Genomic DNA, 14,368 nt, shown 5'->3' with positions numbered 1-14,368 from the left:
GTGAAGGTAGCTATCAACACAACCTACACTTGGAGTAATTTTTAATAATGGAAACCAGGGATTGAACCTTATGTTATAATGACCACACAGATTGCAGGTTGAGTACCATAAAGTGCAACTTACATTATGATTTTATCGTGGATCAGTGCTTTTTTTTTTTTTCAAATGTTGAAATGTCTTTCCATTTCAAAAACAGTAATGTAGACTCAAACACCCAGATGCAGAAAAGCAAAGATATATTTATTTTTTGTCCAAAGGGAAAAGCTCAATGAAAATTTGTGGAAAACCTTTTAAATAAATTATAATGTTCTAGAATAATAACATCATTACAATCCACATAATAGTATTACAAGAAAAACAAAAGAAAAAATTGTTAATTCAAAATAACAAAATCTAAAAAAAGGTAAAAATATCTTTGGAATCTGTAAGAACAACTAAATCTGAGCAATTAATTGTATAAAAATATTTTGCAAATAAAACATCTCTTGGTTACATTTGTAAACTGTTCCACACATCTTGTAAAAAGACAATACAAAACCAAGCAAAACAATGCCAGATGAAAGCATTCAGATCATACAATTAGCTGGCTAAACTCTTCATTTGAAAGCACACAGTATGTGAAATCTTTTGTCTTATGATATTCACTTAAAATCTTATGGGAACTTCAAAAAACATGGTGTTCAAGAAGTTAACAAATATATAGAAACTAAAAGGTTTAAATATGGTCAAAAAATGTTTTTAGGTAATATCCAACAATCGACTAGATCTTCTCCACCTTAAAAGAATATCTTTGAAAGTACTGTATTGAGACTGTTTTTAGAAAAAGCATAACAAAATATCAGATTAAACCAAAAGGATAAACTATATTACTTGTTCAAAGTGTCATATCAACATATCAATAATCTGAAAAAAAGTTACAAGGTATCAAAACGTGGCATAAAATTAAAACTTCCTAAATTTGACTAATTTTATCATATTAATCTTTTGGAAGAAAAGTTACAACAAAATTATCTGACCATATTAACAGTTAACCACACCAAGAATACTTTTAACAAGAATCTTGCAAATGACTACATATAAATATCACATTAAAAAGAGAGAGAGAGAATCATCAGTAAGAAAAACAACACTAAAGTTAATATGGCACCACATTTATATGCAAAATGACTGGCTTTTCCATGACACATTTTCAGCATTAAAGGAACTTACCCATTATCTTTATGTTACAATAATACATTCTAACCTTGCCAACCAAAGGCTCTAGTGACACATGATTAAAAAACATGTGACTAACAAGTGAAAGTTAATATGGCCACAAATTAAACACTACATACAATTACTTTTATTAAACATAATTGAAATAAACCACATGTGTGAAAGGTGAACATAGTTAACTAGAGTTAATAAATAAAAATAAATAGTGCAAAACACATGGCAACAGTTAACTCCTAAGAGAAAGCTAAATATAAATCTTGAGAATAAAAACTTTTGTTGAAACAATTGTTACACTATCCACTGTTCTACTTAGTAACTCATATAATAAATCAAATTACATTTTCTTGCTGAATTGTTCACTATAATTGAAATCTTTAAACATTCTTTTTAATATTCAAATCTAAATAAAACTGAAATATGAAAAAAAAAACATTTCTTTAATACAAATTCTCAAAACTATTTTCAGATGTAAACTTATGAACATAAACTTTATCTCATGTTCAGTGAAAGCTGTTGTAAGTATTGATTAAACCCAATCCATTTCATAAATGATTTTAAAACTCTCTCTCCCCCTCTGAAAAAATAACCTCAAAACACAGAAAATACATATCTTGGGCAAGTTTTATTTGGTTATGATTTTCTATGGGTTTTTTTTTTTAATATGGGATGCTATTATGTGCAAAGTGTACAATTCCTAACACAGTTAATTTTCTATGTGCCATGCAAAATAGGTTTGTTTATGTACACAATTCTGTCATTTTTTATTGATCCGGAGTTTGTTAAAGCTACATCTCCAAGGTTATTTTTTATTTGAGGTAAGGGAACACTGAAATAGTTATTAAATAATAATCTGTATATACAACTAATAAAATAAAACAACCATAAAGCTTCCTGGGAATTTTCAGAATATAAAAAAAAACCCTCTAATACTTCATTATTTTGATGCTATTTAAAAACAATGCATCAGCAACTTCATATAGGTATCATCTTTGAAAAACTTAAGAATACACAGATATCCTCATATCTGTGTTTATTACTTAAATGAAAAAGAATATACACACACACACACACACACACATGCATTTAAATCCAGATTCCTGTTTACCTTAGTAGTTTATGTCAGGTTCTGTTAAACAGCTCAGCAACTGATCTGAGGTTTTTCAATCCAGACATTTAAAACTTGGTTATATCAATTACAATCATGGGTTTAACTGCTAAGACATAGCTTGGCTGGTGTTCCTGGCATTTAAAGATTTATGACATACCAATTTAAAATAATTCTCTTTCTCCTTCCAAATATTAGAATAGAAAAAAAGTCCTGAAATAAGTTTAATACAAGTATTAACCATCTCAACACTATATACTGTGTGTTGTACAATTTAATCATAATTACTCGTGTATGTCTAATATGTATTGACCAGCACTATTCAATCATCTTAATACTGGATACTATGTGTTGCATAATTTAACTATGGTTACATGTGTATGTTTAATATGTAGTGACCAGTGTTATTCAGACAGTAAAGTATTAACCATCTTAACACTACACTCTGTGTGTTGTATAATTTAATCGCAATTATTTGTGTATGTTTAACATGCAATGACCAATGTTATTCAATCATCTTAATACTACATACTGTGTATTATTGCATAAAAAAAATCTACAATTATGTGATCAATGATGTGAATGAAAAACAACAAAGAAATAATGTGTTTAACAAAATTGGTAAGCACATGGTTTGTTATTTAATCAGAATATGTATGTCACATTGTTACCACTATATGTAAATGGAAATTGTCAAAGATTAACTGTGACTGTACTTTGGTATCTTGTTAAATAAGAGATTATATACTAGTGTACTGTTATAGAATATATCAGTAATTAAAGACACTTGCACTGTAAGGGGAGGGGGTAAAACCACAAGAGCTGCATATTGTTATGGGTGACAAATTGAAGGCCAGAAGAAATGGGAGGAGTACAATGAAAGAAGAAATGATGATGTGAACATCCTTTACCCTGGTGAAACACATACACAAAATAACAAAGACCTGGCACTTCCTTAACAGAATATCAAACTTGTTAAATAATGTAGAAACTGCAGTGACCATTTCTGATACTGAGCAAACTTTTTCAACTGAAAAATTATAAACATTATGACACAGTCAGGATTATCCTGATGTAAAGCTAAAGAATTTAAAATCACACACACACACACACATGCAAAATAATGTGATGTGAAATGTTAAACATTTGCTTGTATCTAAGAACTATCTTGACAGGTCCTCTTTAAGGATACAATTATTTTGCACAAGTGGCTTTGGTAAATGTGATGGCAGAGGTACAGTAAGCAAACATTTATATTATGTCATGTGGGCTTTAAACTGATGTTACAAACACAATTATCAACACTAATGCATGCACAAATAGATCAGTAATAGAAATACAACTAGTTTTGATTACTGTCAAACCTAACTGTTAATAAAGAACTTACAATAAAATCTTTTGTAGTTTCGACAGATAATCACTGTCTTCTATCAAGGTCAGCAGTTGTTATGTATTTCATCTTTTTTAAATAATAATAATAAAAAAAAGCATCAGAATTTTTTTTAATAGCCATTCTGCAATATCTCAGAATCTATTCAAAAATCAGTTTTTGCATCAGGAGAATGTGACATACAATAATGTTTACATTGCAAAATAAAACCAATAAGGTGATCATAGTTATACAGACGACATATTTTTGTAGAAGCTAAACATGATTTTACATGTACAACATACTGTTGTGCAATACAACCATGTTTATGTACACTGTGGTAAGAACTGTTGGGTAGAATGTTCTGTTGAAGTCAGTAACTATATATGTATATACACATTTGTGTGTATAAAGTCTTTATGTAGAGATGGATGCATTTTTCTTTCTCAGAATTTCTTTTTTTAGAGTATAAAAGTATGAATTTTTCATGAGCAGAAATAAATTAACATAAAGTGAATACAGAGGATGTTTTAAGAACTATATAGAAAGACTTATACCAGAGATTACTTAAAGAAAGGATTTATAATTTATGTCATTCACTTAAATAACACAGGACTAATAAAAATCTTAAATTTAAAACATACTTTAAATTATAAGATCCATCAGTTGTAAACACTTGTATAAAATAAATATAGCTGAGGAAATTGTAAAAATAATAAAATTTCTCATTAGTAACTATCACAAACTGTGAATGCTGTACCTGCTACACATTATACATCCTATTCTTTGCAATTATGTAAAGTACACTAATTCCTAAATAATTAGTAAAGTATTCCAACAAGCACCTGTTTTATGTCAAACTTTTGGTACATTCTAATAAATTAAAAATATGCAAGTATACTGCATAATGCAAATAGGTTTTCCAAATATTTTTTTAAACCAACTAATAATACACACTTATTATTTGTTAAAATTCCTTAAATAAGAACTCCCTACAATGTTAAGCTGCTCACTCATACATATTTTCAACAAACCTTTGGAAAATGCACATGTTCAAAAGTAAGTTTTAATAACTATCTTGACTAGGGCTGTGTTAACACAGCCTCTGATTAATCGAATAAACACAATAAAATAAAATAAAATATGTAAAGGTATTCAACAAAATTAAAACCTCATAGTTGTATACAATTTATTTTGACCGACTTAGGTCATCTTCAGGTTAACAAGTTCTCTCTCTGTTAATCTTAAGATGACCTAAGGAGGTCGAAACGTTGTTCTGTACTTTATTTTAATTGAAGTGTTAACACTCATACCAGCTGTCTTGAGAATACAAATGCATCAGAAGTTTCTGAAATACAACAAATGATTAATATTTTTGAAAATAACATTCTGGAAAAAAAAAAAAAAAACTATGGCAATTAGATAAATTGAAAAATTAAAAATAACCTTTGACAATAACTATCTAACATAAATATCACTGACTTTTTCTATCACACTTGCTTTCTTTGTAGGTAACTGCATCACAACAAAGATGAAAAAGGAAATGTTTTTAACAGTTTTAAAAAGTTATACTTGTATCCTAGGTTAATATTTAAGTTGTAGTATGATGATTGTATCATTTGCTATTTAAAACCAAAGAGAAGTACAACATGAGATAAGGAAACAAGAAAAACGTTTTTATATGCAGAATATGTTCATCAACAAACCCACTACTATATCTTAATATGCTTCACTAGTGGGATACTGTGTTCAAATGTTTTTCAGAACAGGATTCAACAGTAGAACAAGGAAGTGGAAAAGTAAATACCAGCTCAGATGTTAAAAAACAAGTATGTTTCATGTTATGCATGAAGTTTGATTTTTGTAAACATGTTTTCTTTAACAAAAATGAGCAGCTGGTGTAAAATAAATCATACTGCATTATGTACCACCTCACTAACCTACCAATATCTTTTTATATAGCATAAAAGACCATTAACAACTACAAGATATAAGAAACTTTTGTTAAGGGAAATCACTCAAATAAAATCCAGAAAGACTCAAACCATTCAGTTTTAAATACAGGAACCATAGTCTTTATAAGACAACTATTAATGCAGATATGTTCGGTGAGAAGATGCTTACAGAATTATCATTATTTTCACGAGCATCTCTACATTTGGAAGTACCCTTACGTTTCTTAAAAACTACAAGCTGTACAAATCTTTTACATCACAGACTTTCTGATAAAATGAGCATTTTGTTTTCATTCATCACTTCTCAACAGAAGTAAACCTTTTTACTTCCCCTTTTAGAGGAAAAAAGTATTTAATCTCTGACAAAAAATGACTTACATTTCTACTAAGACTAGCTACAAACTACTATAAAAGGAATGTATAACTATCTTAAGCTTCTGAAATTAATTAAAATATTTTTTTATGAGTTATTAACAAGTCTTTTAGCTTCTCTCTTCCTAATTCAATAGCAATATCCAGGGGTGTGTGTCCATAAACGTCAGAAGATTCAGTGTTCACATCCATACTTAGTAAGTACTTCACTACTGTTTCATTATCCATTTCCACAGCCTAAGATGTACAAGATACATAGACATCAGTTGTACTTAAACATATTTCATATAAACATCTCTTTCACCCCTTGGTTAATAACTTGTTCGTATACTGGTTTGCATTCTGAATCATACAGAGTTATTTTATATTTTACCTATTAAACAAATAATTACCTTATTTTCTATACAAGATGTACACAGATACCCAGCAGTAATAAATGGAATTAACTGCAACATCAACGGTATTTTTGTTTGAATTTTTCATGCAATTCATATGTTGTTTGGCACTAGTAACTAATGCTATGAAACCACAAGCATCTTGGTGTACGTACAATTTTACATAATTTGTGTTTTAAAATGAAACAGCCAATTCAAACTGTTCATCTCACATCTTTAGATAATGTTGGATTACTTTATTGTAAGAACTTATAACAAAAGAAACAATGAAATACTTTTGATGACTTAAAACTTGCCAAAAGCAGTCCACTCAAAGTGAGAGGAACATAACAGGAGAATATGTAACAAAATAGAGGGGTATTAATATACTTAGGAATACTTAGAAAACTATGATACAGATTTTAAAACATTTATTATACTTAGGAATACTTAGAAAACTATGATACAGATTTTAAAACATTTATTATACTTAGGAACACTTAGAAAACTATGATACCAGCTTTCAAAATGTTTGTAATCTTAAGAAATCTCAAGTTGAGTTAAAATTACCTTTTTTTGATAAAATTATCCAAACAAATGAAAACTTAGAAACACAAGGCAAACCAGTATGTTAAGAGTACAGCAACAGAACAAGTGATTATTAATCAGTATTGGCAACCATAAGTGAATATGAAAGTTGTTTTTAATATTTTATCCCTTTTTAATTATTACAGCTTTCCATTTTTATACAGATGAAAATATAAAGTAATAATATCTCTAAGCCTATTTATCTTTTATTCTGCATAAAGTAGATTACCTACAAAAAATAAAACCATACATTATTTTTGATACATTTACAATGCATTTATAGACTAATTCTACATCAGTTGCAATCAGAAAAATAAGTGATTTTAAAATGCAACACAAACCTCAGAATTTACTTTAGATATGACTTTCCAATAAAGCAAGATATGCAAGTATATTTTAGTAATTGACAATAGAAAATTTGATTGACCAATTAAAAAAAAAAAAGTTAATTAGGTATTTTTTTTCATTTAACCAAATCATTCTTTGACTTGAACTTAGTACTGTAACAGCAAACAGTTCATGAAGTACGAATAAATGAAGATTACTTCTCAACAGGTTCTATAACTTTAAAAAATACTTTTAAAGAACTGTAAAAAAATTGAATAAAATTTATAATTTTTATTTCATTTTAAATAGAGAATAAAACTATAACAATGTTCAAACAAGTTGAAACAAAAAAAATTTCTATTAGCAGATACATGGGTTATAATAGATTAGTTACCTGAATATCATCTAGAAATATAACAAATATCTTGATAATGTGTGGCAAATAATACCTATATACCTACAGGGCTATACAATAAAAAATGTTTAGAGATTGCAGAGAAAGAAACCAAAATAAACTAGAAATGTGGAAGGGACAGAGATAGAAGTGGATACTGATTCGTTAACTTTGTTGATTTTGGAGGGTACTAGATTCAGAAGCACTGTTAAGAATCTTCTAGGAGGCACAGAAAGGTCTTCTGGACTCCTACTGTAGTAGTGGAATGGATTACAGCAATATGTATAATTAAAAATCACAAGACAGATTCAAGTTGTGAGGTTGACAGTACAAAGTCATCAATGTGCACAGTAGTATTTTGTTCAATTGGTTCTCGTGTTTTTGTTGGTATTGCATGTATTAGTTTAAATTTGTTTCTATCTGATACGATGTTCATTTTTTGAATGTATTTGTGATCACTATAACTACAGCATTGCCTTTATCTGCTTTTAGAATTTTGATGTTGTTGTCTTGTTTTAGGTTGTTTATAGAATTAATATCTTTTCACGTGAAATTGTTCTTTTAGTTTTCTTTTCTGTGAAATTACGTTGATTCAAAGAACACAAAGACACCCTCACACATTTTTAAACAATGGAAATCAAATAAACACAACATATCCATAGAAAACATCCAGATACTAAATAAGGAAACAAATATAAACAAATGCAAAAAAAAGCCATACTTATGTAACAACTAAAATCAATATAAAGGAACACCTTCATACCTATACTAATTAATAACCAAACATCAAACTGCAATGCTCTCTACAGTTCTGTACCTCTTTCACTCTCGTCCCTAAGACATGTTCCTTTGTTCCTTACAATGGTCAATTGCAAGCTCTCTCTTTGTTAACCTGAAGGTGACCTAAGAAGGTTGAAACGTCCTGTACTTTATTTTAATTAAAGTGTTAATACCCATACCAGCTGTCTTAAGAATATATTTTTGCAGAACCTGTTCTGGTTTGTTCTCTTCGTCTCCTTTTGGCACATCAAATAAAAAAAATTAGTTCACTAATGCTTCCCACTCGTCAAGGATTTTCAAAAGAAGAATCAGTACAGAAGCTTTTACAACAGCCACTTACACCAGCTTTGCACCACGATCCTGTTTGGTAACCATGCTAACCTACCTGTTCTTGCAAACATGTACACGTGTGTTTCATCTGAATATTAATCCCTTTTTCTTATTACATTAATTTAGGACTCTTCTGTATAGCATGGTATGGGGAAAAATGTAGATCACATTTTCTTCCAAGACATGAAATTCTTAAAATAACTCTTTTACACAAGACCGTTCACTGAATATTAATAAAATATAATTTCACTTGGAAGGCCATTGACTTCTTTATTTTTTTAGCCCTGTCATCTGAGTTACCAGATTTTTGTCTTAAACATTTCCATTCTTGTGTTTTATAAGAATAACTTTGTTTCAAACATCCACATATATAAATATACAGCTAATATAAATAATAAATGGTATGTTATCAATATAACAATTTCTCAAAATATACAAACTACATTGGTTAAGGAACTGGATTTGAAATAAATTATAACTGTTCTTAATCTACCAAACCCTTAATCTAACTCTTAACTCATCCAGCAAATTAAGGAAGAACCAGTGAAAGTTCAAATCTTAGCAATAATCAGAGCTTATATAAAGTATTACCATTTTAAATATTCACTGTTCTGTTAGTTGAGCTATCTTCTCTTTCTTTGGTTTTATTCTATTATCCCAGTTTATATACTGAAAAACTTGTCATAATTGCATATAAACTGGCATAATATTACATATCACTGATTATAAGAGATGTATGTGTATCAAAACATTAAAATATTAACTCCATTTCCAATCACTGCTGTGAACTTCCCATACATGACTAAGAAAAAATGTATGAATGAAGACAGGAGTATTAACATTAGTTCAGTATTTGTAATTCTGTCAAGGTGCTCGAGAGTTTTTGTATGTGTTACTGATGGCTCAAAGTACCACATTCAGACTGCTTCATCAAAGTTGTCTGAATGGAAACATGGTCCATATTATTAGGAAAACTTACCAAATGTAACTAACTTGGTACAATAGTAGAAGTTCAGTAACCAATGGTTCAGTTCCATCACCACTGTCTTTTCTAAAGTCTACTATCAGTGAGTGAAAGATACATGGGTAAATTACAAGAATAAAGGGAAATGCAGGGGAGCCCCAAAAACACAAGGAATATATGAATTTTGAACTAATACCATAACTGGTTGATTTAGTTGTAATTATCAAATATTTTGTAGATTTCATCAACAGCTAAAGAACAAATTTATATCAAAAATACAGTAATGTAGAATACCAATATCTTGTCATTATACAGAATGCAGAATAGTACAGTGAACATGTAACATTATACTTGGTGGGAAATATAAAGGACAGAATATATATTCACACACATACACTTTTTAACATCAACACTTCTTTCCTTTTGATTATCACACACTTAAATTACCGATAGCAACTACATTTCAGATGTGTCACTCAAAAGTAAAATAAGTACTTAAAATCATAGTTTTATTAAAATTATTTAATGCTATTACCAGAGAACACTTACCACATGAAGTGCTGTACGACCACAAGCATCAGGTTCACTCAGATTCACTCCAGCTAATGAATAAGAGATCAATCTTCTAACATCGTTACGTTTAGCAGCACTGCAAAGCATAAATTTCACATCACTTATAATTTGCTGAACAAAATTTTACCCAATATTCAGGATGGTTGATACTTTATTAAGCTTTTAATTGCTTCAATAACAATTTTAAAGTTTAAAAAAAAAAGGAGGAAAAAATCACAGTATAAATAACAGTGTTGATAAGAACTATCAATGGTTGTTTTTCACACTGTGTGTTTGTGGGGTTTTAAATAATTATCAAGTTCTTAAACACTATTTAGAAGAAACATTTTAGGTGGCAAACTGTAGTTCATCTGTCTTCTGGTACGCTTTAACAAATGTTATCCAAATGTTCAGAAGCTTGTTGGAGGATGACATTTCATTCTCTAGTGAGAGTCTTGGAATATATTTAAACAAATTTTACTGAAAGTAGATAAAGTCTACTAAAACATATCAGATAACAATTATTAAGTAATTAACAACTAACATGTGAAAAACTACAACCTTCAAACTATTACATCACAATTTTTCTAAACAGACACTCCATTTATCACTATCTCTAAAAATAATACTTAAAACATATATGAAACAATATCATATGAAATTATAAATATTCGGAATTACCCATCGAGAATAAGTTGATATATTTTTACCATTTTTTATACTCTAAAAAACATAAAACCTATCACAAATTTCATTTTTATCCAGATTAATTAAATGCACATCTTAGTAGGGTAAATTCCTGTCCCACAAGACAGTGGCTATAACTTTACATATTTACATATGCAATTACATATTTTATTTTGTTCAAAGAATGTTTAAAACGACTGTTCTAGATTCATTAAAAACTTTATCCAGAAAATATTTTTATACAAGTATTGCCGTGACTTGAGATAAAAGTATGTACGAGTTGAAAAACAAGCAAAACTTCCAAGTAATTTGAAATTATGGTTAAAATGGGATAAATAAAAATAATGCTCAAAATTTTACTACAAAAAAAAAAAGAAAAAGAAAGTTTTACTAAAAGTAGTATAAGACATGCTTTCATACAATGGTTTCAGATGGGTATTTAATTACGATATTACATATTCACATAAACACTATGTGGGTCTGTCAAACTGATAATATGAAGAATAAAATATAAAACTACCACATTAACCTTTTAATATAACACATAATATAAAACAAAGATACCACATACTTTATTACACAGTCTGCTAAAACCAAAGGAGGCATGGTTAGATGGCTGCCAGCTTTTTTTAGTATTTTAATTATTTCATGATAATCAAACTCAACAGCATTTTGTATGGGTGTCTTATGTTCTCTGTCCCTCATGTGCACACTGGCCCCATGCTTAAGAAGATACTCTACAGTTTCTTTGTTACCCTCTGATGCAGCAATGTGTAGAGGAGTGCGAAAATCATAGTCACACGCAGAGAGGTAGGCACCCTATAACAAGAAATGTGATGTCTATTGCATACAGATATGGTTTCTTCCTTAAAGAAATAAAATTATAATACATAAAACTCAACTCTCAAAAGAAATGACAAACAAGCTTCATCAGTTTAGTAACTCAAGATAAAACAATTATAAAACTGTGGATTCTATTAAAATCTTTCTGAAACCAATAAGTATAAATTCCATTCAAATAGTCTTAGCTTCATGAGAGATTTAAAAAAAAACCAACAAAATCAAAAGTCTCAAAAACACAAGTTTTCTTTTGACAACAGTGTTTAATTTTAGGTTTAGGTTTTTCAATTTTTTTTTATTTTATTTTAATAACAATATATAACTGTTTGTAGAAACAAATTCATGATGCCAAAATAGTTTGTAACTTTTGTAATAATACTCTTAGATTTTATATTTTATTGTGAAGCCATGATACAATTATTAAGTTGTGACTTAGGAAATTAATGTAACAAAATGTTCTACTATGATACAAAATAGCCTATAAAAGAAAAACATTAATTGTTTGAACTTTAGCACAAAGCTACACAATGGACCATCTGTGTTCTACCCATCACAGGTACTGAAACCTAGTTTCTAGCAAAAAACATTAATATATATGTATGTATAAAAATATCCAAATTAAATACAGCATTATTTACTTTATGTTAATTGGAAGAAATTATTCTAATAAGAAACATTTTAGAAAGTAGTCATATTAATATTGTTGGAATTTTCCAGCTGAGTGCTTGAGTGAGCAAGAGACCATGGAAAATAAGTGAAATTCCAGAAACAAAGAACAGATTCTCCTCCTTGCAACAACTGGGGAGAAAAGATGTCCTTTGAGTCCCCCAGCAGGTCCAGGACAGTATAAAAATTTAAGGACTATTAGTCATTAACCTTTTCTTCCTGGGTATCCATTAATGCTCATGACAAAGTTTTAGTGCCTTACATTCAATATTTATTGTATACTTTTTGTTTATGTAATACCAGTCAGTATAATATAAAATCTTATGTAATAATCCATATTTTAATAGCATACAAGTTTTAACTTCTTATCTGTATAAGGCAATATTTCTTTTAAAAACCATGAATTTCTCTTAGTATGACACACATGGCATACTTACTCCTGACAACTTTTTTATCCATCATGCATTGAAAAGGTATAAAATTAAATGTAATTTACTGACTGTAAAACCATAAAAATGCAGACAAACCATAATTCTTATATCCTTCAATTTTTAGTTACAGAGCTACAAAAACAAATATTGGATTCCTTTTGCCACACCCATCTGCCACATTGCCTCTTGAGGATTTGTTTATACTCCACTTATGTTTAATTATAATTACCTGTAACCAATAAGAAGTCAAGGTTTCTACCTGTCAAATGATGTACCAGATTACATTGTGTTTTCAGAAGATAAGTGACAATTTTACTCATAACTTTGGTTTCCACAGTAATCACAATGGCTAGCTTGGATGTATTTTTAATGGTTCTTTTAACAGCTTTTTAATTACACATAGATTTACACTGTCATGAGCTCAAAAGCTATTTGGGATAAAGAATGTATTTTCATGTTATGATATAAAATCATTCTAGAAAAAAAAGTAATTTACATTTATCTAGATTTTATTTTTGAGGTTAAAAGATCAATCTGACCAATTCAATTTTGAGTTAGGGTAGGGAAAATAATAGATAAAACAGAGTTTTACTGCAACAAAATCATTTGAAATTTATTTAAATTTTAGGGAATACAAAAAGACTAAGTCAGTGCAAAGAGGTCATGTAGTCAGCCAAACTTACCGAGCCTGTAATGAGAGAGTTAATGTTAATCAACCCAAGTACATCTGATATACATTGATTAACAAATCCTCTGAATGTATATAAAATATATACAGTGTTGGAAATTAAAATTTTATTATTAAAAAGTGGTTGGTCATTTTAAAGATACTTTATTTCCAAAAAATAAACTCTTTATTACTACTACTGCTGCAAAATTTTCACAAAAAACAGATTTATAAAAACATTCAGCTGCTTTATATATAATCCTCAGTGACAGTGCTGATTCAATGATACTTCTAACCCCTAAAATTTAACTATTCTATCCAGTGTTTCACTTCATTCAGTTGCTGGAACTAGTCTTTCAACAAATAAAATGCCAATTTAATAACCAGTTGTGCATATATTAGACCAGCTTAATTATACCTTATTTTAGTGTAGTGTAAATAATTACTATAATTGAAAAAAATTCATTAATTTTACAGCTTGAGCTATAAATAAGATTAAGAAATTCATAAAAATGTAAAGCAACCATTAAATGTTATAAAGTATAATTACATTTCACTTCAAATAAAGGATATTTATTCATACACATTAATGTGCAGGCAATGCAATGAGAAGTTTTGGTTGGATGCAATATGGATACGATCTGTGCAGTCTGGTCTTACCACATAATGTATAAGCTATGTAACTGGTATTATTATTAGAAAACAAAGTTTCAAAGTAAAATAAGTTAACAATCAGAATAATCAATTTCCAT

General features: G+C 28.9%; 1 protein-coding gene across 3 annotated transcripts in view; it reads right to left on the bottom strand.

Annotated features, from left to right (window-relative positions):
- Positions 1 to 4,490: 4,490 nt before the first annotated feature.
- LOC143252317 (L-asparaginase 1-like) overlaps positions 4,491 to 14,368 on the bottom strand; it is a 38,950-nt gene continuing 29,072 nt past the window's right edge. For 2 of the 3 annotated variants that reach the window (XM_076504265.1, XM_076504263.1), the window contains exons 13-15: positions 11,584 to 11,831; positions 10,323 to 10,422; positions 4,491 to 6,253 (exon numbers count right to left, since the gene is read on the bottom strand). In XM_076504265.1, the coding sequence (XP_076360380.1) occupies positions 6,092 to 6,253; positions 10,323 to 10,422; positions 11,584 to 11,831 (510 nt within the window). In that variant the 3' untranslated portion in view covers positions 4,491 to 6,091. The remainder of the gene's footprint in view (positions 6,254 to 10,322; positions 10,423 to 11,583; positions 11,832 to 14,368) is intronic. The other variant, XM_076504266.1, reaches the window with a different exon arrangement.

The sequence above is a fragment of the Tachypleus tridentatus genome, chromosome 6, assembly GCF_004210375.1.
Source record: "Tachypleus tridentatus isolate NWPU-2018 chromosome 6, ASM421037v1, whole genome shotgun sequence".
In the NCBI taxonomy this organism is placed as follows: Eukaryota; Metazoa; Arthropoda; class Merostomata; order Xiphosura; family Limulidae; genus Tachypleus; species Tachypleus tridentatus.
This window is presented reverse-complemented; position numbering and strand designations above follow the sequence as displayed.